The 26,172-nt window shown below is 43.0% G+C and overlaps 1 protein-coding gene across 2 annotated transcripts in view; it reads left to right on the top strand.

Annotated features, from left to right (window-relative positions):
* Positions 1 to 26,172, top strand: part of LOC112257826 (UV radiation resistance-associated gene protein) — a 153,994-nt gene that overhangs the window by 113,908 nt on the left and 13,914 nt on the right. Inside the window, exon 15 of one of the 2 annotated variants that reach the window (XR_006084084.1) lies at positions 16,120 to 16,202. Coding sequence is in view for 1 of the 2 variants with exons in the window: in XM_024431698.2 (XP_024287466.1) it covers positions 16,120 to 16,211 (92 nt within the window). In the remaining variant the exon portion in view is untranslated. Of the gene's footprint in view, positions 1 to 16,119; positions 16,212 to 26,172 lie in introns of those variants that run through there. The other variant, XM_024431698.2, reaches the window with a different exon arrangement.

Here is a 26,172-nt window from a genome sequence, read left to right as displayed (position 1 = left end):
GATTAAGACTAAAAGTGGTAGTAGCCTACAATAAGGAAAAATTCCAGGTAATCAGAAAGTGTCCAGATAAAAATATTTAATAAATATTAGATGACGCTTACCCAGACACACTTGTCTAAATTGATGGGTCATGTGAAAAAAATGCTATAACCCCCAGCCACATCCGGTGGTGGAAAAAGTACTGAATTGTTATACTTGAGTAAATGTAAAGATAGCTTCATAGAAAATGACTGAAGTAAAAGTCACCCAGTAAAATACTACTTGAGTAAAAGTCTAAAAGTATTTAGTTTTAAAAATACTTAAGTATCAAAAGTAAATGGAATTCCTAAAATGTACTTAAGTATCAAAAGTAAAAGTATAAATTATTATTAGTAGTGAAGTAAAAGTTGCCAAAAATATAAATAGTAAAGTAATGTACAGATAGCCCCAAAAAATACTTAAGTAGTACTTTAAAGTATTTTTACTGAAGTACTTTACACCTCTGCCTAAATGCCTTCACACCAGTACATTAGCATATTTGATATACTGTTTGTCCCCATCTGACATAGCATCTTTAAAAAAAGAGTCGTACCAGAGCCATGTCATCATGGTACATAAAAAGGCTCACATTGTTTCTTTGGCTTCAAATCAAATCAAATCAAATCAAATTTTATTTGTCACATACACATGGTTAGCAGATGTTAATGCGAGTGTAGCGAAATGCTTGTGCTTCTAGTTCCGACAATGCAGTAATAACGAGCAAGTAATCTAACTAACAATTCCAAAAAAACTACTGTCATACACAGTGTAAGGGGATAAAGAATATGTACATAAGGATATATGAATGAGTGATGGTACAGAGCAGCATAGGCAAGATACAGTAGATGATATCGAGTACAGTATATACATATGAGATAAGTATGTAAACCAAGTGGCATAGTTAAAGTGGCTAGTGATACATGTATTACATAAGGATGCAGTCGATGATATAGAGTACAGTATCAACGTATGCATATGAGATGAACAATGTAGGGTAAGTAACATTATATAAGGTAGCATTGTTTAAAGTGGCTAGTGATATATTTACATCATTTCCCATCAATTCCCATGATTAAAGTGGCTGGAGTAGAGTCAGTGTCATTGACAGTGTGTTGGCAGTAGCCACTCAATGTTAGTGGTGGCTGTTTAACAGTCTGATGGCCTTGAGATAGAAGCTGTTTTTCAGTCTCTCGGTCCCAGCTTTGATGCACCTGTACTGACCTCGCCTTCTGGATGGCAGCGGGGTGAACAGGCAGTGGCTCGGGTGGTTGATGTCCTTGATGATCTTTATGGCCTTCCGGTAGCATCGGGTGGTGTAGGTGTCCTGGAGGGCAGGTAGTTTGCCCCCGGTGATGCGTTGTGCAGACCTCACTACCCTCTGGAGAGCCTTACGGTTGAGGGCGGTGCAGTTGCCATACCAGGCGGTGATACAGCCCGCCAGGATGCTCTCGATTGTGCATCTGTAGAAGTTTGTGAGTGCTTTTGGTGACAAGCCGAATTTCTTCAGCCTCCTGAGGTTGAAGAGGCGCTGCTGCGCCTTCCTCACGATGCTGTCTGTGTGAGTGGACCAATTCAGTTTGTCTGTGATGTGTATGCCGAGGAACTTAAAACTTGCTACCCTCTCCACTACTGTTCCATCGATGTGGATGGGGGGGTGTTCCCTCTGCTGTTTCCTGAAGTCCACAATCATCTCTTTAGTTTTGTTGACGTTGAGTGTGAGGTTATTTTCCTGACACCACACTCCGAGGGCCCTCACCTCCTCCCTGTAGGCCGTCTCGTCGTTGTTGGTAATCAAGCCTACCACTGTTGTGTCGTCCGCAAACTTGATGATTGAGTTGGAGGCGTGCATGGCCACGCAGTCGTGGGTGAACAGGGAGTACAGGAGAGGGCTCAGAACGCACCCTTGTGGGGCCCCAGTGTTGAGGATCAGCGGGGAGGAGATGTTGTTGCCTACCCTCACCACCTGGGGGCGGCCCGTCAGGAAGTCCAGTACCCAGTTGCACAGGGCGGGGTCGAGACCCAGGGTCTCGAGCTTGATGACGAGCTTGGAGGGTACTATGGTGTTGAATGCCGAGCTGTAGTCGATGAACAGCATTCTCACATAGGTATTCCTCTTGTCCAGATGGGTTAGGGCAGTGTGCAGTGTGGTTGAGATTGCATCGTCTGTGGACCTATTTGGGCGGTAAGCAAATTGGAGTGGGTCAAGGGTGTCAGGTAGGGTGGAGGTGATATGGTCCTTGACTAGTCTCTCAAAGCACTTCATGATGACGGATGTGAGTGCTACGGGCGGTAGTCGTTTAGCTCAGTTACCTTAGCTTTCTTGGGAACAGGAACAATGGTGGCCCTCTTGAAGCATGTGGGAACAGCAGACTGGTATAGGGATTGACAGACTGGTATAGGGATTGACAGACTGGTATAGGGATTGGGGCTTTTCATAGGGTATAGGGGCTTTTCATCTCGTCAGTGTAGATGGAGAACAACAACGGTGAAAGGACACACCCCTGGGGCACCCCTGTGTTCAGGGTCAGTTCAACAGAGAGGGCCCCATTCTTGAGGACCCTCTGTGGGCGGTCAGTTAAAAAATCCTTGATCAAACCTGCGAGGCATCCAATGACATTCAGGACCATTAGTCGTTTCAGCAGTGTGTGTACTTGCATTGTATTGAAGCTGAACTAAAATCAATAAATAAAATGTGTGCATATGATTTTGCATGTTGAAGGTGACTCTCCCTCTGTGCCTTCTAGGCAAACTGTAACGGGTCCAGTTGATCCGCTATGGAAAGCGTATAAGGTGCTTACTGTACTAACAACCCTTTCCATGCATTTGGCTAAAAGAGGCGTGAGGGCCACAGTCGAAAGTCATTCGGGGATTTGGCCCCTGACTTCTTAGGCTCCGGTAAAATGATCGACACCTTCCATTTTTGATCTGTACAGGTGCTCAGCAGGAGTTGAAACCGTCGTGTGAGAACTCCCTTGAGCTGGTCGGCGCAGACCTTCAGTACTTTGCCCCGTAGTCCGTCTGGCCTGGTGCTTTGTGTGGCTTAATATTTAGCAAGCATGAGGCCACCTCGTTCTCTGGACAGGAGAGGATTTGGGGAAAGTCTCACACATTTTTTTACATTCGTCTTTAAAATCGCCGGTATCAAATCTTCCATTAAAAACAATTTAGGTTGTTTACAAAGGATGAACAGTCTACCATATTATTGTTCTCTCTTTTTCTTTCTTTTCCCATCATTGCATTATGCCCTTCCCATGCTTGTCTTGGATTGCCTGTACAGAACCTCTGCTCCACTTTATCCTTGAAGTCCTTTTCTGCTTTCCATATTTTTGACCTGAATTCATTTTCTTTCTCCTTTACAGCATAAGTATCTGCCAATCAAGTAATGCCAAACATGTTGGAGGTCAATTAAATAATCAAAACGTGTTGTTCACCACTCGCAGCAAGTCCTCATGCTTCAGGTGTAACCTGTGCTTGCTTGGGGCAGCTCTCTTTTTGATGGGAGGCATTAGACCATTCTCCTTGTATGGCTGGTTGAGGAGAGTCAGGCGTGTTCTACTGATGCTGAAAGACAATTTCCAGATACAAATATTCTGGCATTATTATACAATAGATGGCCATAATCACTGTCAGACACACCTGGCCAGCTTGATGGGTCATGTAATCATCTTGTGAAGTGGAGTCTTTTGTTTAGACATGCTAGCTAAACAATGAACCATAATCCTAATCCATAGAGTACTAGCAATACAATCCTATTGTCATAGCTAGCTAAAGTTAACCAAATAGGTTCAATGTTAACTAGTTAGCTAGCTAACATTAGGCTATAACTAGCCATGTTAAATGGCATTACTACACACAGATCATAAACGTAATGTTAGCTAGCGAGCGAGGAAGACATCTAACGTTAGCTAGCTAACTGTCAGCTTTAAGGGGTATTTTGTTTCTACATGAAGCTAGCTAGCTAAACAATGAAGCATGATCCCAATCCATAGAGTACTAGCAATACAAACTGATTGTCATAGTTTACGTTCAAACTGCTCTTCTATGAAGTAGTGACCCCGGACATACCCCCTAGTTTCCTGAAACTGGTCACATATGTACTCACAAAGTGAGAGAAACACTTTTTAAAATAATTCAGATGTTTCCCATCCAACTAGTCTTTGTAAATATTTTTGAAATGTTGATGAGAAATTAACATTTTGTCAATCTGGGACAGAATCAATTGGGCATTTGTTTTCCAATGTGTTTACAGTATGCATTTTGTATTTACAGTGCATCTGGAAAGTATTCAGACCCCTTGACTTTTTCCACATTTTGTTATGTTAGTCTTATTCTAAAATGTATGAAATAGTTTTTTCCCCTCACCAATCTGCACACTATACCCCATAATGACAAAGCGAAAACAGGTTTTTAGAAATGTTATCAAAAAAATAGAAATACTGTATTTACGTAAGTACTCAGAATCTATGATGTTAGACTCGAAATGGATTTCAAGTGCATCCTGTTTCCATTTATCATCCATGAGATGTTTCTACAACTTTCTACAACAATTGAGCAAAAACCAAGCAATGAGGTCGAAGAAATTGTCCGTAGAGCTCCAAGACGGGATTGTGTTGACGCACAGATCTGGGGAAGATTACCAAAAAATGTCTGCAGCATTGAAGGTCCCCAAGAACACAGTGGCCTCCATCATTCTTAAATGGAAGAAGTTTGGAACTAGGAAGACTCTTCCTAGAGCTGGCCTTCTGGCCAAACTGAGCAATCGGGGGAGAAGGGCCTTGGTCTGGGAGGTGACCAAGAACCTGATGGTCACTTTGACAGAGGTCCAGAGTTCCTCTGTGGAGTTGGTTGGCTATCTGGAAGGTTCTCCCATCTCTGCAGCTCTCCACCAATCAGGCCTTTGCGGTACAGTTGCCAGGCGGAAGCCACTCTTCAGTAAAAGGCACATGACAGCCCACTTGGAGTTTACCAAAAGGCACATGAATACTCTAAGACCACGAAAAACAAGATTCTTTTGTCTGATGAAACCAAATTTACAACTGCGACCTGGCCAAGATAAAGCAAAGCAGTGCGACAAAAACAACAACACAGAGTTGCACATAAACAAACGTACAGTCAATAACACAAAATAAAATAAAAATAGACAAATCTATGTACAGTGTGTGCAAATGTAGGAGGTAGGCAATAAATAGGCCATAGAGGTGAAAATAAATACAATTTAGCATTAATACTGGAGTGATAGATGTGCAGATGATGATGTGCAAGTAGTAGAGATACTGTGGTGCAGAAGAGCAAGAGTTCACCTTCCAACAGGACAATGACCCTAAGCACACAGCCAAGACAACACAGGAGTGGCTTTGGGACAAGTCTCTGAATGTCCTTGAGTGGCTCAGCCAGAGCCCGGACTTGAACCCGATCGAACATCTTTGGAGAGACTTGAAAATAGCTGTGCAGCGATGCTCCCCAACCAACCTGACAGAGCTTGAGAGAAGAATGGAAGAAACTCCCCAAATACAAGTGTTCCAAGCTTGTAGTGTCATACCCAAAAAGATTTGAGGTTGTAATTGCTGCCAATGGTGCTTCAACAAAGTACTGAGTAAAGGGTCTAAATACTTAGGAAAATGTGATATTTCATCAAAAAATGGCTTTGTCATTATGGGGTATTGTGTGTGTGTATATTGATGGGGGGGGGGACAATTTAATACATTTCAGAATAAGGCTGTAACGTAACAAAATGTGGAACAATTCAAGAGGTCTGAACACTTTCCGAATGCACTGTATCTATAATACAAAATGTATGATACCACCATACATCTGAGTTGGGCTTGGGTCATTGATAAGACATTGTCTCAACGCAGCCTTATAATGCTGTGAAAGGATCCAGGAACCCAAATGATTTGGGTGGATCCCATCCTCCTAATGAAACTTGTTTTGTTTCCAAAAGGTATCAATTGTCAACAAAAGGCAAACCCATTGAGCTGCGATAATCATGTAGCCAGTTGTGATGAGAGAATCCTGCTAAAGCGTTCAATGACATGATTCAGAGAGGGAAAAGTGCCAGATATGATGGCTTTTATTCGTGTCTAGCACAGAATCAATCAGCTCTTTAAAATCCAGTTTCAACTGTTCAGAGCTGCCCTTCATAATGTCATTAAAGCCCACATGGACTATGTTTTGGGTGGATCTTCTGCTGGACTGGGGTAAAATATTTAGTAGGGGCATCCATCGGCAAGCTTGTCATGTTCTTTTTGTTTTTGATAGTCCACAATTCGCCACTAACCAAAAGTATGTTGATGCATTTGATTGTAATTCATGCAAAAAATAGTACACTTATTCAATCTTTTTAACGGTAGATTTAAATAATTACTTTGCCACTTTGAATACTATTCTCTGTAAGAATAAGAAGGGAATACAATCAATGGATGCTCTTAAGCTTTTCTAATTTCTTTGAATGTAAAAACCATGTATGTGTTTCTGTTTTATCTGTCTTGTTTTTGATGTTTTGTGTCACAGAAATCTATACGTCCTTCTCACATTTGAATTTGTATTCTTCAAAATGTATGGAATTTCATTTTGTTTTATTTTAACACACATATCACAGTTTTCTAATGAAAAATCACTAAAAGTATAGATGACAGCCATAGCCGTAATATTCTTCCCGTAACAACCAGGGACCCTCAGAGACTGTATAATGGACGTATGGAGAAATATGGACCACCACTACAGATTGTCCTGACCTCTACTGGAGGCCTTGTTATTGACCTGGAACTGGCCTGGTAGGCCACACCTGCTTAGGCCCCTCTAAAGTTGAAGTAGAGCCAGCAGAGGCCCCTTGATTGCCCTCCTTAGGGAGTCGGAAAGGACTAGGCCTACTCTCCCTGATGTATTATGAGAAACACTAATACTATTTATATTTTTACCATAGTGGACAGAACTGCAGCATTTACCATCAGGATTAGTATTTAGTACTATTCTGATTGGAAATCATGAGTAATTGTCGATGGTGGAGTCAACTGACATCCACAGGGTACTGATTTTAGTCTATATAATCCTGTGACGTGAAAAATAATCCTCCTGATGAAAACCTAAACACATTACAGGTTTCCTCTAGTGAGTCTGCGCCCCATCCCTGGTGGCAGTCTAGACACACCGCTTGTCAGGTGATGCTAATATTCCCCGCCGCTTGAACTGTTGTGACTTCTGTGCTGACAAACGGCTCTTCAAATGATCTCACAGCGAATACGGAGCGCTTCATTACGAAGGCTGGCCCTGCGGTTCTTGTACGGAAAGTCACCAGCAATTAACCTCAGAACGGACGAGAGGCCCTCACTGTGGCGTTTTCAGCTCTTAGGACAATTGGTTGTGACAAAAAGAAAGGAAACAATAATACATTGCATAACCCGGGATGTTTACGTAGCTGCGTGGCAGAGCCTGAGTCGAAAACAAACAGCCCTTCACAGAGTTATGGGTGGCATGTAAACCAGCGGGTTGGGACGCTTTAGTCAGCTAATGTGTGTTTACGTTTTTGGCCCCGGTTGGATTGAAGGAGCTGAGCTGTACACAGATGCTGCATTCCTGTGGCTCTCTGGCCCTGCTATGGTGGATGGGACTTGGAGGTATCCTTGACTCCTCTAGTGGTGGTAAGAGCTCAGCGCTCCGTTCACACATCCTGCAACACACACACACATCCGGCCCTGAGGCGGTATCAAAAACACTAGCTCAGTGTCCTGTGTTCTACCAGTGCTCTGTACAGGGCCTGTGAAGTGGCTGAGTGCAAGTGTCTCAATGGGCGACATGGCAGGAAGGAGACAGACACAAAGGTGTGTGAGGAGGCCTGAAGAGAGGAGCTGTGCTGGATCTGTTACAGTCAGGCCCAAAGCTAGCATCACGTCATGTGAAAGAACCCCCCCTCCTGTGGGTGCGGCCCCATCCAGGGCCTCTCGCCTTACAGCTGGCCTCATTGGGCCCTGGTAATTTCTCACCACGATCTGGTTAGCCTGATCACAAAGCACTCTGCACAGCCCAGTCTGGCCAGCCGGCAGCCAGGTGAAAGGGGACTTCCACACTGTGAGAGCTCCTCATAGACCCCACCTGTACACTCTGTTTTGAGAAATGACACTCTGACTTATGTTACTCATAATTTGTATTAATATTTGTATGACCTAGAAACTTGAAGGCTAGAAATGTTAATGTTTAGGATTATATTTATTTACTTTTTTTCCAAACAACTCTCTCAAATTCCAGGCCATGTGATTTGAATATCATAGGAGAACAAAATCAGAGTTTATTTCTTGCCTTGTCAGTTGTGACATATTACTAAACAACTGGTCTGTTTGAGTAGCCAGACCCTCCCTCCCTCTGAGCTGTTTGTTTCTCTCTCTTCAAGGCCGTGTTGTTGCTTTTAATTGAAAGCGACATCCAGCTTTATGTCAGGCAAAGCTGTCTCACACATTTCTCTCTTTCACACTCACAACTTCACTGTTGTTTCCTCAACGGTCTTTGTGGCGGCACATTGAATGTTTCATGAGGGGGGAAAGGAAAGGGCATTTTGCTGATGACCAGACTTTGTCGTGTATTTGCTGGTGCCTTCGCTGTGTTTTCGTGGTGACCAGTCTTCGCTGCATGTTTTTTTCTGGTGACCAGCCTTTGCTGTTACAAAACCAGCTTCATGTCATCATGCCGTCTTGCAAAGTGATGTTTAATTCCTATTGGAATCCAGACAGTGGGGATATCCAACAATTTGAACTTTTATTCACCCACAATATGCATTCAGAATGACTGCCAGATGAATAAATCAGACTACCTAAACCATCTAAACTGAAACGACCATTTCGGTAACGGGTGCAATAAGTCCAGCTGACAGATTGGATTAGTTTTGCCAAATGTATGTTATTTATCTTTGTGTAGCATAAGATTAATTAGTCAATCAATGTATGTGCAAAACACAAAGATATTGAAACAAACAATTATAAAAATCAGCATGCTGGGAAATATGATAATGATGGGTGTGGTCAGACCATCATGGACCAACTTGGTCACGAGTATGCCGGTGTCACCAGCATAAGCTGGTATGTGTCAATTGGTAACCAGCTAGACCAGGGATGGCCAACAGGTGGCCTGCAGCCCCTTTTGAAGGACTGCTTTTTTGGGAAGGAACTGTCAGGAACTCAACTTACTGATGAGAATTTGAATTGTACAATACACGAGGTGCAATTTCTAAATTTGCTTGTGCATCAGCAGTTTGTCTCTTGTTATGTCAGTCACTGACAGTCACTCAATTATCCCATTTTAAATTGGTAAATTAGTCTAGCAAGCTATCTATGCTTGTAGCAATCATAGTCGAATTACCGACTGGGAGATTACCGACCGAGATATCATATTAAAAACTAAAAACAAATCACTCCACCCTTTGCAAAATGTGTAGAATTGCAGGAAATTAACTAAACTTAACTTGGGGCCCCCAAAAGGCTAGGGCTGGCCCTGACTGCATGTGTGGATGGAGGAATGCAGACCCGTGTGCCACTGAGGCCCCTCATGACGAGTTAATATTTTCCATAATACATACAAAATATTAGGGCTGGTGCCAAGTAGACACTTGTTGGTCCAACAAAGCACTTGTTGGTCAAATGTTGTGTATTGCCCATTGGCAGAGAGTTGGTACACACCTGTGTGGCAATGATGGAACTCTTGTCAAGGTGTAGTGAGAACTGCTACTGGAATAGACTCCCTATCTTGTATCTTTCTCAGAGGCTGCAGCAGTAAGACATGTGCCTTTGTCCAGGTTCCAGGAGAGTCATCTCTGTCCTCTCAGCATTCACACGCGTGCAACTCAGGAACATCCTCTCCTCTTTCTTTATCCCCCTAAACACCCTAACAATTCCCCCAACAATAATGTACTCGGAACAATCCAGTGATGTCACCCCTCAATATGTCTTCGTCCCTATCCCATTTCTATGCTCCACGCTTGGCAAGGTTTCAACACATAGCTTTGGAGGAAATAATAGCCGTCACAATCACATACATTTACACTGAGCTCCAAAAGTATTGGGACAGTGACATTTGTTGTTGTTTTTGCTCTGTACTCCATCACTTTGGATTTGAAATGATACAATGACTGAGGTTAAAGTGCAGACTGTCAGCTTCAATTTGAGGGTTTTTTCATCCTTTTCGGGGGAACTGTTTAGAAATGACTGCAGTTTTTGCTGTTTGTTTTGGTTGTGTATTTTGTGCCGAATAGAAATCAATGGTAAATATTGTAGTGTCATTATAGAGTCACTTTCATTGTAAAAAAAAAAAAACAATAGAATATGTTTCTACATGAATGTGGATGCTTTCATGATTACGGATAGTCCTGAATGAATCTTGAATAATGATGAGTTTAAGTTAGACGTACAAATATCATACCTCCAAGACATGCTAACCTCTCACCATTACAATAACAGGGGAGGTTAGCATTTTAGGGGGTATGATATTTATGCTTTTAACTTTTCATTCAGGATTATCCAGAATCTGTATGTTTTAGGTCATTTCATCACCAATATGGGTTTAGATCTAAGTACTGTGCGCCCCTCTCTCCGCCTGGCTCAATCTGATCTGCTTTTGATAAAACACAAAACCTATCACAGAGATCAGGAGGTCTATGCAGATACCATAGAGAACTCTGGTTCCATGGGTCCCCCAGAGGTTATGCATGAGCATACATGCATATGTATACGTGCTGACACACACATTTGTTCACAAAATACACACAAATTAGTTCATGAAATGTGCATGCACGCACACACACACGTACTGTTAATACAGAATAAGATCAATTGGGAGGTTTTGCTGTGCTGAAGAAGGATCTAACACACACTACTCAGCTAACTATGTGCTCCCTCACAGCTCCCATGTCTCAGAACATTTTTATATAATTGCTTGATCACCTCACCAAACATGCATTTTGGTAGAGTGTCTTACCTATGGTTGATTTGTTCAAAATATTTTCTAAACATTGGATATAAATTACAGAGACATCAGATCAAGTTGATTTATTATTATTTTAGTTGAAAGCAGTAGGCCTACTATTTGCTAGTCTAAAGCAGTACTTAGAAATGTGTGTGAGAGATCTCTGTCTTACAAACATGTAAGCAGTCAGGTGCTCGTTAAGAAGGAAGACGCCAGTACTAATTAATGGAGGTTGAAAGAGTTTCTGCTCTATCCTAGGTCTTGAACATATTCTATGTATTTATCTGTAACGTACAGGTTATAATATTCTCTAACGTATCTAAAGTGTTATTGAGTGTTAGTCTTTGCTAAGTGTTTATTGGCTTAGTTTGACAAAGTGCTTTCTAATAACACAAACGTTTCCTGTCACCTGGTCGCTGCCAGGAGAAATATAAATGCTCAGGTGTAGAGCTTTATTTTGAATTCAAAATGGCCACCTGTCTCTGCAAGGGTTAGTTGGGGCTTCTGTGTGCCCCACAGACTAGTCATGACTGATCTTCAGTCTTTATCTTCTTTTGACTAGTTTTTTTCTTAGTTTATTATTTAATTTGAGCCTGGTCCAGCAATCTTGTTGGCTTTAGTATCATTTTGTAAATACCTGCATCTGTTCCAAATGCCTTAAATAAAAACCATGCACTGGATCTTATGCTTCCTGCCTTTCCTTGATCACCAGCCTGACATCTCAAATCATCCAGGGCCAGAAGGGGGCCTACCATCCACACACACACACACACACACACATACACACACACACACACACACACACACACACACACACACACACACACACACACACACATGCTGTACTGTGTGCTCTGGCAGTGGCAGCAAGGACCCATGTGTTAATGCTTATGCCACTCCTCATGCCATTAGTCAAACTTTACAAGAACCACCGCACAGCATTACAGACCTGACAGAATATTACAGAATAGGCTACAAAAAAATTGACTTGGATGAATGGTGTTTAGATGACTGCTGATCCAAGAAAACCATTATTTTCCTCTAACTATAAACACAAACTGAGAAACGTGGCCTTTGGCCCCTGGGGCGCCAACATTTACTTCTCTGTAATTCCTCTGTTATCGTGGTACTTCTCCCCAACGTCTTCATATATATAGTCTATGGGGTATTCTCGGTAGGCAGTGGTATGTAATGGATGAGCGTAGCGCTGGTGGGAACAATACACTGGTACTGTGTCTGGCCTAATTAGAATCACATGTGGTTCATCACTCACTGTAGTGTATGTACGGCACTGAGCGAGTGATACCCAGGGAGGGAGAAAGGGATGGAACCAGGGAAGGCGGTATGAGTGTAGAGAAGAATGGGTGTCGCAGTATGACAGAGCAGAGGAGAGAAAACAGATGTGGGTGTCAGTGACACAGGGCCTAGTGCAGTATACGGCTGAAGTGGCGCGTGATGCTGCTCTGCTGTGGGGTGGAGATATGAGACAGGTTAGATTAAACTCCGAGGACAGAGTGGGGGTGCTTAGGATTACTCTCCCTCCCTCACTGTGTTAGTGGGATGCCGTTTTGTGTCATATATATATATATATAATATTAGTGGGCTTGGTACTAATATATATATATATAGTGGGCTTGGTACTTATATATATATATATATTAGTACCAAGCCCACTATATATATATGTGACACAAAATGGCATCCCACTAACACATATATATATAGTACCAGTCAAAAGTTTAGACACATTTACTCATACATGGTTGACATCAAAACGAATGAATGAAATAACACATATGGAATCATGTAGTAACCAAAAAAGTTTTAAACAAATCTAATTATTTTATATTTGAGATTCTTCAAAATAGCCACCCTTTGCCTTGATGACAGCTTTGCACACCCTTGGCATTTCCTTTTTACTGAGGAGTGGCTTCCGTCTGGCCACCATAAAGGCCTGATTGGTGGAGTGCTGCAGAGACGGTTGTCTTTCTGGAAGGTTCTCCCATCTCCACAGAGGATGCTTCAAGATTGCTTCAAGAACCTTCAAGATGGCCACCATTGTTCCTGTACCCAAGAAGGCAAAGATAACTGAACTAAATGACTACCGCTCCGTAGCACTCACTTTTGTCATCATGAAGTGCTTTGAGAGACTAGTCAAGGATCATATCACCTCCACCTTACCGGCAACCCTAGACCCACTTCAGTGTGCATACCACCCCAACAGGTCCCCAGACGATGCAATCGCCATCACACTGCCTTATCCCATCTGGACAAGAGGAATACCTATGTAAGAATGTTGTTCATTGAGGACAGCTCAGCATTCAACACCATAGTACCCTCCAAGCTCCTCATCAAGCTGAAGACCCTGGGTCTCAACCCTGCCCTGTGCAATTGGGTCCTGGACTTTCTGACGGGCTGCCCCCAGGTGGTGAAGGTAGGAAACATCTTCACTTCACTGACCCTCAACACTGGGGCCCCACAAGGATGCATGCTCAGCCCCCTCCTGTACTCCCTGTTCATTCACGACTGCGTGGCTATGCACGCCTCCAACTCAATCATCAAGTTTGCAGACGACACAACAGTAGTGGGCTTGATTGCCAACAACGACGAGACCGTTTGCGGGGAGGAGGTGAGAGCACTCGGAGTGTGGTGTCAGGAAAACAACCTCTAACTCAACGTCAACAAAACAAAGGAAATGATCATGGACTTCAGGAAACAGCAGAGGAAGCAACCCCCTATCCACATCGAATGGACAGCAGTGGAGAAGGTGTAACGTTTTAAGTTTCTCGGCGAACACATCACAGACCAAGTGAAATAGTCTACCCACACAGACAGTGTGGTGAAGAAGGCGTAACACCGGAGGCTGAAGAAATTTGGCTTGTCACCCAAAACCCTGACAAACTTTTACAGATGCACAATCGAGAGCATCCTGTCGGGCTGTATCACCGCCTGGTGCGGCAACTGCACCACCCTCAACCGCAAGGCTCTCCAGAGGGTGGTGCTGTCTGCACAACGCATCACCGTTGTGCAAACTACCTGCCCTCCATGACACCTACAGCACCCAATGTCACAGGAAGACCAAAAAGATCATCAACGACAATAACCACCCGAGCCACTGCCTGTTCACATCGCTACCATCCAGAAGGCGAGGTCAGTACAGGTGCATCAAAGCTTGGACCGATAGACTGTTAAACAGCTTCTTTCTCAAGGCCATCAGACTGCTAAACAGCAATCAATTACTGAGAGAGGCTGCTGCCTACATTGAGACTCAATCACTTGCCACTTTAATAAATGGATCACTAGTCACTTAATAATAATATAATAATGCCACTTTAATAATGTTACATATCTTACATTACCCATATCATATGTATATACTGTATTTTATACCATCTACTGCACCTTGCCTATGCCGCTCGGCCATCACTCATCCATATATTTATATGTACATATTCTCATTCACCCCTTTAGATTTGTGTGTATTGGGTAGTTGTTGGGGAATTGTTAGATTACTTGTTAGATATTACTTCACTGTTGGAACTAGAAGCACAAGCATTTCGCTACACTCGCATTAACATCTGCTAACCATGTGTATGTGACCAATAACATTTGATTTGATTTGATGAGGAACTCTGGAGATCTGTCATAGTGACCATCAGGTTGTTGGTCACCTCCCCGAACAAGGCCTTTCTCCCCAGATTGCTCAGTTTGGCTGGGTGGCCAGCTCTAGGAAGTTCCAAACGTATTCCATTTAAGAATGATGGAGGCCACTGTGTTCTTGGGGACCTTCAATGTTGCACAAATGTTTTGGTACCCTTCCCCAGATCTGTGCCTCAACACAATCCTGTCTCGGACCTCTATGGACAATTCCTTCGACCTTGTGGCTTAGTTTTTGCTCTGACATGCACTGTCAGCTGTGGGACCTTTGTATAGACGAGTGTGCCTTTCCAAATGTCCAATCAATTTAATTTACCACAGGTGGACTCCAATCAAATTGTCGAAACATCTCAAGGTTGATCAATGGAAACAGGATGCACCTGAGCTCAATTTCGAGTGTCATAACAAAGGGTCTGAATACTTTTGTAAATAACTGTTTTTTAAAAATAAAAAAAATTATGTCTGAACCTGATTTTGCTTTGTCATTATGGGGTATTGTGTGTAGATTGATGAGGGGTGAGAAAATACAATTGAATTTTTTTTTTTTAATAAGGCTCTAATGTAACAGAATGTGGAAAAGTCAAGGGGTGTGAATACTTTCCGAATGCACTGTAGAATGGCCAGGTTAATCCAGGTTAAAGCTATCATCCCTTGTTGATTTCTCTTGTTAAATCCACTTCAATCGGTGTAGATAAAGGGAGGAGACAAATGAGACATGGATTTTGTATGTGTGCCATTCAGAGGGTGAATGGGCAAGACAGAATATTTAGGTGCCTTTTGAATGGGGTATGGTAGTAGGTAACAGGTGCACTGGCTTGTGTCAAGAACTGAAATGCTGCTGGGTTTTTCACGCTCAACAGTTTCCTGTGTGTATCAAGAATGGTCTACCACCCAAAGGACATCCAGCCAACTTGACACAACTGTGGGAAGCATTGGAGTCCACATGTGCCAGCATCCCTGTGGAACGCTTTGGCTCACTTCCCTGTCGGTCATAACTTGAGGTTGATTTTATGACTGATGGATGGAGGACTGGAGAGAGGGATTGTCATCAATCCAATGGGGATCTAGGTCACTTAGAGAGGGGGAAATGGATAGAGGGAGAGATTGCTATGTGCGGTTTTACCCCATCTCTATTCCAGATGTTCGGCATTCTGACATTTCTAATCGCCGCCCACGTCTCATCTCCCTCTCCACACACCTTTCACATGAGCACAGATGTCTGTTACAATGGGCACCCGGTCCTCCTGCCATGCTATGTTGGGGTGGATATTAGCCCAAAGAGAGAAGTTATAATGCTTCAGATATGAAAAAATGGCAGGTTGCTTCGGTCTCCCTGTAGGGTAGTAATTATCTGCCTTGTCCAGAGACATCAGAATCAGAACTAGAGAATCATGAGAATGTGTGAATTAAACTGATAGTTTAGGTTATGGTACGGTACAATATGAAATGTTACAGAAAGCTCTGGTCATTGCTAATGAATGCTTTCTTTTTCCTTCCCAGTTGAGATACCAGCATGGCCTGTCCACTCCAGACCTGCGCCAGACCCTGCCCAACCTCAAGAACTTCTTGGAGCACGGCCTTCTGGTCCGATGGTGAGTACCTGTACTAGTCCACTCTCACTCTCCCAGTGTCTTAGTACTATTAAGCTACCCCACCTGGCATTTTTGCCCCCACTATCTCTACTCTATATCTTTTTCACTGCAGAGTCCGGTTGCACCAGTTGGTTGTTAGTGGGTCAGTTACAACCCACTAACGACAAACTGGTGCAACCGGACTACGCCCGACGTAAAATGTGCTCTATGCCGGACCAAAAATGTATACCTATTGCACCACCTGGGCGTAAACCCTTCAATGAGCTTCAACTGGGCGTAGTGTGTTAAATTGGGACTATCTTTAGCATGATACCCATAGAAAATTATATAAATCTATATTTTCAAAAGGATGTGAGTCTCGTGTTCATATTTCACAGCCTCCGCAGGCTTCAAAAGCAAAACACACTTGATTGATGCTACATTATAGCATGTTTCTGATCAGTAATAGATGAGCAAACGAATAGATGAGCTGCTACCACTTATTTGCACAGCCAGAGATCAAATAACCTATAGCCTAACTGACATAACCGTAAAAACAAATAACCGTTTTTGGAATGAACAGCTGACTGAAGACAGGACGGCTGGGCATTCGTGCAGTTGAGTCCATTTCTGGGTTAAGATGGACTCTTAACAACATAATGAAGCTTTGTTTCTCCTTGCTTAAACAAGCACGATGTTGTTGCAAACGTTGAATAGGGCACTATCAATAAAATGTCACAATACGGTGCAGAGCGTTCAATTTGGAGGCTGGGGGGCAAGGAGACCCCCAGCTCTGCTAAACCATTGACAACTACATGCCATTTTTAAGGGAATGTTAAATAAATGTGAACTATTTGTTTGTAATATCATCACTTCTTGAAGAGCATAGTCCGAACTACACATTTGCAATTATTCCACATGCTCTATCAGAGTTATATAGAAAGTAACTGCATGCTTTTCATGATCAATTGATCATGTCATTTCAGATACGTGAAGGTCACCTATCCATTTGGCATGTAGCTAAATAGCTAGCTAGCTAAGCAAAAAAAGGTGTCATTTAACTTGCTTCATCAGAGGTTAGGCTTTTGGAAAGAGCATCAGCAACTCCTCTTCCTGGTAGAGTTGTCTGACTACTGTCACTATAGATAGCAAGCAAATAAAACACTATTTGTATAATATAGCCATCTAGTTTATTCCCTGAAATGTAGCTTGTTAACTAGCCATATTGACCTGATCTGTTGTTAAGCTAGCTAGACATGTCTGTTAGCAGCAATTGTGATTAAAAAACAATGTTGAAAAGGGGATGTTAGGTAACTTCGCTATGTAGGCCTATATTGGTTGGAGAAAATAGTACATTAGGTTTACTTACCACTGTATGTTTAGCCAACTGTACAAAGACCGTTTCAACAGGTAGCTTGCAAAGTAAACATTATCAGGTAACAGTACATCGGCAAAGGATGGGAAATTAACCTAACCTTTATATCGATAAAATATCTAATGGTGGTCAATATTGAGAGGTGTATTGTGAGGCTATCCTCATGTTTCTGAAATTATATGATCAATTGATGTTTACTGATGACCGTAAACAGTTACTGATCGGCAGACTCAACAGCCTTGGTTTCTCTAATGACTGCCTCACCTGGTTCACTAACTACTTCTCAGATAGAGTTCCGTGTGTCAAATCTGCTGTGAGGACCTCTGGCAGTCTCTATGGGGGTGCCACAGGGTTCAATTCTCGGGCCGACTCCTTTCTCTGTATATATTAATTTATGTCGCTCTTGCTGCAGGTGATTGTCTGATCCACCTCTACGCAGACGACACCATTCTGTATACATCTGGCCCTTCTTTGGACAGTGTGTTACGTGTTAAGGATCTTGAGTCCCAATTGGGAACCAGCCCTCCCACCGTCAGCTGGAATGTGGCGCATGGAACGCAAAAAATATTCTTACAAATATTTAACCTCCACACATTAACAAGTCCAATAGCTCAAATGAAAGATAAACAACTTGTTTATCTACCCAGCAAGTCAGATTTCTAAAATGTTTTACGGCGAAAACATAGCACATATTTATGTCAAACCACCACCGAAGACACACCGAAGACCAAGCTAATTTCCATAGCCAAATTGAACAAAATATGCAATCACCAAACGCAGGATTAAAAGAAAAATAATTTCACTAACCTTTTGAAATCTTCATCAGATGACAGTAATATAACATGTTACACAGTACATTTATGTTTTTTTCAATAATATGCTATATATATCCATAAATCTCTGTTTACAATGACGCCATGTTCAAAAAAATGCTACTCGAATGTCCGGAGAAATGCGATAGCTCCGGCATATGCCGTCAGCTAACATGGAATACACATTATAAACTTTGACTAAATATGCATGTTCTACATATATATAGAAAGATACACTTCTAAATGCAATCGCTGTGTTACATTTATTTTTAACGTTACAGATTTCGTTCACTAGGCTATAATATGAGTCGGCGCTCAGGAATTAGCATTTTGGCTCCTCTATCTCGGAGTCCACAGAAACCGATAATAAACACATAAATATTCCCTTACCTTTGCTGTTCTTCCATCAGAAGACGTGGAAGGGTTTATACTTACCAAAAACAGCTTTAGTTTGGAAGTCTGTGTCTTTCGGTGATCAAACACGACATATTCCGGTTGAAATGCGGCCAAAAAGTCGAGTGGATGCGCACCAAAACGTCGAAATTACATATTATATGTCGACTAAACTTGTCAAACTATGTTCAGAACACAGCATTAGCATGTTATATAGCTTCACAGCAATTCTCAGGACGATCAGAAACACACGAGTCGTTTAATCAATCTTGGAAGAAAGACATCACCGGAGCAGAACGCGCATGAGAGTAACTTGTTTTCTCGCGTGACCGAAAGGTTTCGGCCCGCCAAAACTCTCGTGAGCGCGCGATTCTCACAATGAGAAGCCCCATTGAAAGCAGACATCGCGCTGAAGACATAGAAACTGTTCCCAGGACTGTAGGTGCTTGGGAAGGGTGGGGGCGATGACGTCAAATTTGGGCCAACTTTTATGATGACAAGAGAGAGATTGGGAGAATGAGTGCCCTGAGAGTTCTGCTTTACATAGAGACATAATTTAAACGGTTTTAGAAGCTTTAGAGTGTTTTCTATTCAATAATAATACTTTTAACGGACCTCTGAGACTATCACAGTGCAGGTGCATTTATACGGAGACTTGATTACACACAGGTGGATTGTATTTATCATCATTAGTCATTTAGGTCAACATTGGATCATTCAGAGATCCTCACTGAACTTCTGGAGAGAGTTTGCTGCACTGAAAGTAAAGGGGCTGAATAATTTTGCACGCCCAATTTTTCAGTTTTTGATTTGTTAAAAAAGTCTGAAATATCCAATAAATGTCGTTCCACTTCATGATTGTGTCCCACTTGTTGTTGATTCTTCACAAAAAAATACAGTTTTATATCTTTATGTTTGATGCCTGAAATGTGGCAAAAGGTCGCAAAGTTCAAGGGGGCCGAATACTTTCGCAAGGCACTGTATTTGACACATGCTTCGTAAACAACAGGTTTCGACTAACAGTGAAATGCTTACTTATTGGCCCTTCTCAAAAATGAAAAAGAATATACACTACCATTCAAAAGTTTGTGGTCGCTTAGAAATGTCCTTGTTTTTGAAAGAAAAGCAATGTTTTTGTCCATTAAAGTAACATAAAATTGATCAGAAATACAGTGTAGACTTTCTTAATGTTGTAAATGACTATTGTAGCTGGAAATGGCAGATTCTTTATGGAATATCTACATAGGCGTACAGAGGACCACTATTAGCAACCATCACTCCTGTGTTCCAATGGCACGTTGTGTTAGCTAATCAAAGTTTATCATTTTAAAAGGCTAATTGATCATTAGAAAACCCTTTTGCAATTATGTTAGCACAGCTGAAAACTTTTGAATTGATTGAAGAAGCAATACAACTGGCCTTCTTTAGACTAGTTGAGTATCTGGACCATCAGCATTTGTGGGTTCATTTACAGGCTCAAAATGGCCAGAAACAAAGACCTTTCTTCTGAAACTCGTCAGTCTATTCTTGTTCTGAGAAATGAAGTCTATTTAAATGCAAGAAATTGCCAAGAAACTGAAGATCTTGTACAATGATGTGTACTACTCCCTTCATAGAACAGTGCAAACTGGCGCTAACCAGACTAGAAAGAGGAGTGGGAGGCCCCGGTGCACAACTGAGCAAGAGGACAAGTACGTTAGTGTCTAGTTTGAGAAACAGACCCCTCACAAGTCCTCAACTGGCAGCTTCATTAAATAGTACCCACACAACACCAGTCTCGACGTCGACAGTGAAGAGGCGACTCTGGCAAGCCTAAATAAGTTCAGTAGTAAAAATCCAATTTTATTTTTCACATGCGCAGAATAAAACAGGTGTAGATCTTACCGTGAAAGCCTTTAATTAACCAACAATGCAGTTTTAAGAAAATATTTTCTAAATAAACGAAAGTTTTTTTTAAGTAACACAATAAAATAACAATGACGAGGCTATATACATGGGGTACCGGTACTGAGTCAATGTGCGGGGGTACAGGTTAGTCAAGATAATTGAGGTAATATGTACATGTAAGTAAGGATCAAGTGACTATGCGTAGATAATAAACAGCTGGTAGCAGCGTAATTGTTTCATTGTTTTTATTGAATCAAAAATGCAAATTTTCCGGGTAACCATTTGATTAATTGTTCAGCAGTGTTATGGCTTGGGGATAGAAGCTGTTAAGCCTTTGGAACTTGAAGCTCTCGACCCACTCCACTACATCCCTGTCGATGTGAATGGAGGCGTGTTCGGCCCTCCCTTTCCTGTAGTCCACGATCATCTCTTTTGTCTTACTCACTTTGAGGGAGGGGTTGTTGACTTGGCAACACACTGCCAGGTCTCTGACCTCTATATAGGCTGTCCATTGTCATTAATCAGGCCTACCACCATTGTGTCATCGGCAAACTTAATGATGGTGTTGGAGTCGTGCGCGGCCAGGGAGTACAGGAGGGGACTAAGCACGCACCCCTGAGGGCACCCCATGTTGAGGATCAACGTGGCAGATGTGTTGTTGCCTACCCTTACCACCTGGGGGCAGCCGATCAGGAAGTCCAGGATCCAGTTAATGATGACTGTGGGCACTATGGTGTTGAACGCTGAGCTACAGTCAATGAAAGCATTCTCAAAGAGGTCTTCCTTTTGTCCAGGTGAGAACGGCACTGTGGAGTGCAAATGAGATTGTGTCATCTGTGGATCTGTTGGGGTGGGATGCGAATTGGAGTGGGTCTAGGGTTTCCGGGATGATGGTGTTGATGTGAGCGATGACCAGCCTTTCAAAACACTTCATAGCTACAGACGTGAGTGCTATGGGGCGGTAGTCATTTAGGCAGGTTACCTTGGCGTTCTTGGACACAGGGACTATGGTGTTCTGCTTGAAACATGTAGGTATTACAGACTCGGTCAGGGAGAGGTTGAAAATGTCAGTGAAGACACTTGCCAGTTGGTCAGTGCATGCTTTGAGAACATGTCCTGGTAATCCATCTGTGTATGTTGACATGTTTAAAGGTTTTATTCACATCGGCTACAGTGAGCTTGAACACAAAGTCGTCCAGGACAGCTGTTGATCTCATGCATAGTTCAGCGTTCTAGCCTCGAATCTCACATAGAAGGTATTTAGCTTGTCTGGTAAACTTGTGTTGCTGGACATCTCGCGACTGGCTTTCCCTTTGTAATCCGTGATAGTTTGCAAGCCCTGCCACATCTGACAACGTCAGAGCCGGTGTGGTAGGATTCGATCTTAGCCCTGTATTGATACTTTGCCTGTTTGATAGTTTGTTGGGGGACGTAGCGGGATTTCTTATAAGCATCCGGATTAGTTTCCCACACATTGAAAGCGGCAGCTCTTGCCTTTACGTTAGTGAGGATGTTGCCTGTAATCCATGGCTTGTGGTTGGGATATGTATAATTGGTCACTGTCAATGCAGTTATTAATGAAGCCAGTGACTGATGTGTTAAACTCCTTAATGCCATCAGATGAATCCTGGAACATATTCCAGTCTGTGCTAGAGAAACACTTCCTGTAGCCTAGTACCTGCTTCATCGGGGTACTTTCGTATTGAGGGCATCGCTGGCACTTCCTGTTTGAGTTTTTGCTTGTAAGCAGGAATCAGGAGCTTAGAGTTATGTTCAGATTTGCCAAATGGAGGGTGAGGTAGAGCTTTCTATGTGTCTCCGTGTGTGGAATAAAAGTGATCTAGAGTTTTTTTTTTCACCTCTTGTTGTTCAGGTGACATTAACGTCACCAGCCACTAGGAAAGCCACCTCTGGATGACCATTTTCTTGTTTGCTTATGGCCCAATACAGCTCACTGAGTGCAGTCTTATTGTCAGCATTGGTTTGTGGTGGTAAAAAGACAGCTACAAAAAATACAGACAAACTCTCTTGGTAAATAGTGTGGTCTTCAGCTCATAATGAGGTATTCTAGCTCAGGTGAACAGAATCTTGAGACTTAAAGTTTGAGATTGTGCACCAGGTGATTTTAACAGAGACAGCCCCTCATCTGAGCTTCCCCGACGCAGTCGTTCTGTCCTGCCAATGTATAGAAAAACTAGCCAGATTTACAGTACCAGTCAAAATTTTGGACACACCTACTCATTCATGGGTTTTTCTTTATTTTACTATTTTCTACATTGTATAATAATAGTGAAGACACCAAAACTATTAAATAACATATGGAGTCATGTAGTAACCAAAAAAGTGTTAAACAAATCAAAATATATTTTATATTTGAGATTCTTCAAAGTAGCCACCCTTTGCCTTGATGACAGCTTTGCACACGCTTGGCATTCTCTCAACCAGCTTCATGAGGTAGTCACCTGGAATGCATTTCAATTAACAGGTGTATCTTGTTAAAAGTTAATTTGTGGAATTTCTTTCCTTCTTCATTCTTCACATTCCAAGATGGCGTAGCAGTAAGTCGTCCTGTCTCGTCGTGTCCCTTGTATATATCGTCTATTTTTCGTTTTTTACATATTTTTCTTCAAAAACATTTTGCTAAACCTAAGCTTCCAAATACTTCCAAATACTCTCCTGCAACCCGCCTCACCCAATGTAGCTATTTTTCCTAAAGTATTTATATTTACTTCGGAACCGGAACCCCTCAACTGAAGCTAGCCGGCTAACCACCAGCTATGCTAGCGGTCTTCAGCTAACCGGTCATCAGCTAAGCTAACCTTTAGCTCGGAAAGCTCTCGCCAGCTCGAACAACGCAACTCTAACCAGAGCATAACGGACCTATTTTATTTTTCATCCCCGGATTCATCCCTGGATTCCCACCGCAAACGGAACATTTCAGCTGGATCTTCACAACTAGCTATCTAGCTAAACCGCAACCCCAGATGATTACTCCTGGCTAGCGCTTCCACCCACTTAGCGTGAAGCTAGCCCGGCCAGCGCACCTGTACTACCACCGTAGCATACTCCTGGGCTACAATACCCGGGCCCACGACCGGTCTATCGATGTCACCGCATGAAGAGGAATAAACAGACTCACCCCATCGCGACGTCCCCTAAAGGCCAACTCTCTAGCCCTCGCTATCTCCCTGCTTGCTAAACTCGGCCTGCTAACTGCTAGCTTGTCTAGCCCCGGTCCGCTAACTGCTACCTTGTTTAGCCCGGGCCTACGAACTGTTAGCTTGTTAGCACAGGCCTGCTAACTGCTAGCTTGTCTAGCCCGGGCCTACAAACTGTTAGCTTGTTAGCACAGGCCTGCTAACTGCTAGCTTGTCTAGCCCGGGCCTACGAACTGTTAGCTTGTTAGCACAGGCCTGCCGTCTGAATCGCCGCGTCCTAAACACTCACCGGACCCATATTTACTTTCTATCTCTTCTTGATTTTTAATCTGTTCATACCTTTCCGGAAACCTGTCTCACCCAATGTGATACGGAATCGCTATTATTTTTAATTTTTAGAACACACTCAAGAACCTCCAGAAGCTAACCAGCTAACTAGCTACAAGCTATTTAGTCATTGTTAACTTTTTTTTCAACCTGGATAACACTCGCCAGTCCAGCTTCCCTGCCCCATCCACCGCTGCCCCCTGGACACTGATCTCTTGGCTACATAGCTGATGCACTCTGGACTGTCCATTAATCACGGTACTCCATTCTGCTTGTTTATGTTTTATCTGTCGGCCCCGTTGCCTAGTCAACGCCATTTTACCTGCTGTTGTTGTGCTAGCTGATTAGCTGTTGTCTCACCTACTGTTTAAGCTAGCTTTCCCAATTCAACACCTGTGATTACTGTATGCCTTGCTGTATGTCTCTCTCAAATGTCAATATGCCTTGTATACTGTTGCTCAGGTTAGTTATCATTGTTCTAGTTCACAATGGAGCCCCTAGTTCTACTCTTCATACCCCTGATAACTCCTTTGTCCCACCTCCCACACATGCGGTGACCTCACCCATTACAACCAGCATGTCCAGAGACACAACCTCTCTCATCATCACCCAGTGCCTGGGCTTAAACCCCTGTACCCGCACCCCACCATACCCCTGTCTGCGCATTATGCCCTGAATATATTCTACCATGCCCAGAAACCTGCTCCTCTTATTCTCTGTCCCCAACGCTCTAGGCGACCAGTTTTGATAGCCTTTAGCCACACCCTCATACTACTCCTTCTCTGTTCCGCGGGTGATGTGGAGGTAAACCCAGGCCCTGCATGTCCCCAGGCACCCTCATTTGTTGACTTCTGTGATCGAAAAAGCCTTGGTTTCATGCATGTCAACATCAGAAGCCTCCTCCCTAAGTTTGTTTTACTCACTGCTCTAGCACACTGCTAACCCTGATGTCCTTGCTGTGTCTGAATCCTGGCTCAGGAAGGCCACCAAAAATTCAGAGATTTCCATACCCAACTATAACATCTTCCGTCAAGATAGAACTGCTAAAGGGGGAGGAGTTGCAGTCTACTGCAGAGATAGCCTGCAAAGTAATGTCATACTTTCCAGGTCCATACCCAAACAGTTCGAACTACTAATTTTGAAAATTACTCTCTCCAGAAATAAGTCTCTCACTGTTGCCGCCTGCTACCGACCCCCTCAGCTCCCAGCTGTGCCCTGGACACCATTTGTGAATTGATCGCCCCCATCTAGCCTCAGAGTTTGTTCTGTTAGGTGACCTAAACTGGGATATGCTTAACACCCCGCCAGTCCTACAATCTAAGCTAGATGCCCTCAATCTCACACAAATCATCAAGGAACCCACCAGGTACAACCCTAACTCTGTAAACAAGGGCACCCTCATAGACGTCATCCTGACCAACTGGCCCTCCAAATACACCTCCGCTGTCTTCAACCAGGATCTCAGCGATCACTGCCTCATTGCCTGTATCCGCTACGGAGCCGCAGTCAAACGACCACCCCTCATCACTGTCAAACGCTCCCTAAAACACTTCTGTGAGCAGGCCTTTCTAATCGACCTGGCCCGGGTATCCTGGAAGGACATTGACCTCATCCCGTCAGTTGAGGATGCCTGGTCATTCTTTAAAAGTAACTTCCTTACCATTTTAGATAAGCAAGCTCCGTTCAAAAATGCAGAACTAAGAACAGATACAGTCCTTGGTTCACCCCAGACCTGACTGCCCTCGACCAGCACAAAAACATCCTGTGGCGGACTGCAATAGCATCGAATAGTCCCCGGGATATGCAACTGTTCAGGGAAGTCCGGAACCAATACACGCAGTCAGTCAGGAAAGCTAAGGCCAGCTTCTTCAGGCAGAAGTTTGCATCCTGTAGCTCCAACTCCAAAAAGTTCTGGGACACTGTGAAGTCCATGGAGAACAAGAGCACCTCCTCCCAGCTACCCAATGCACTGAGGCTAGGTAACACGGTCACCACCGATAAATCCATGATTATCGAAAACTTCAATAAGC

This window comes from Oncorhynchus tshawytscha, linkage group LG09 (assembly GCF_018296145.1).
Source record: "Oncorhynchus tshawytscha isolate Ot180627B linkage group LG09, Otsh_v2.0, whole genome shotgun sequence".
In the NCBI taxonomy this organism is placed as follows: domain Eukaryota; kingdom Metazoa; phylum Chordata; class Actinopteri; order Salmoniformes; family Salmonidae; genus Oncorhynchus; species Oncorhynchus tshawytscha.
Note: the sequence above shows the minus strand (reverse complement) of the source record. Positions and strands in the feature narration are given on the sequence as shown.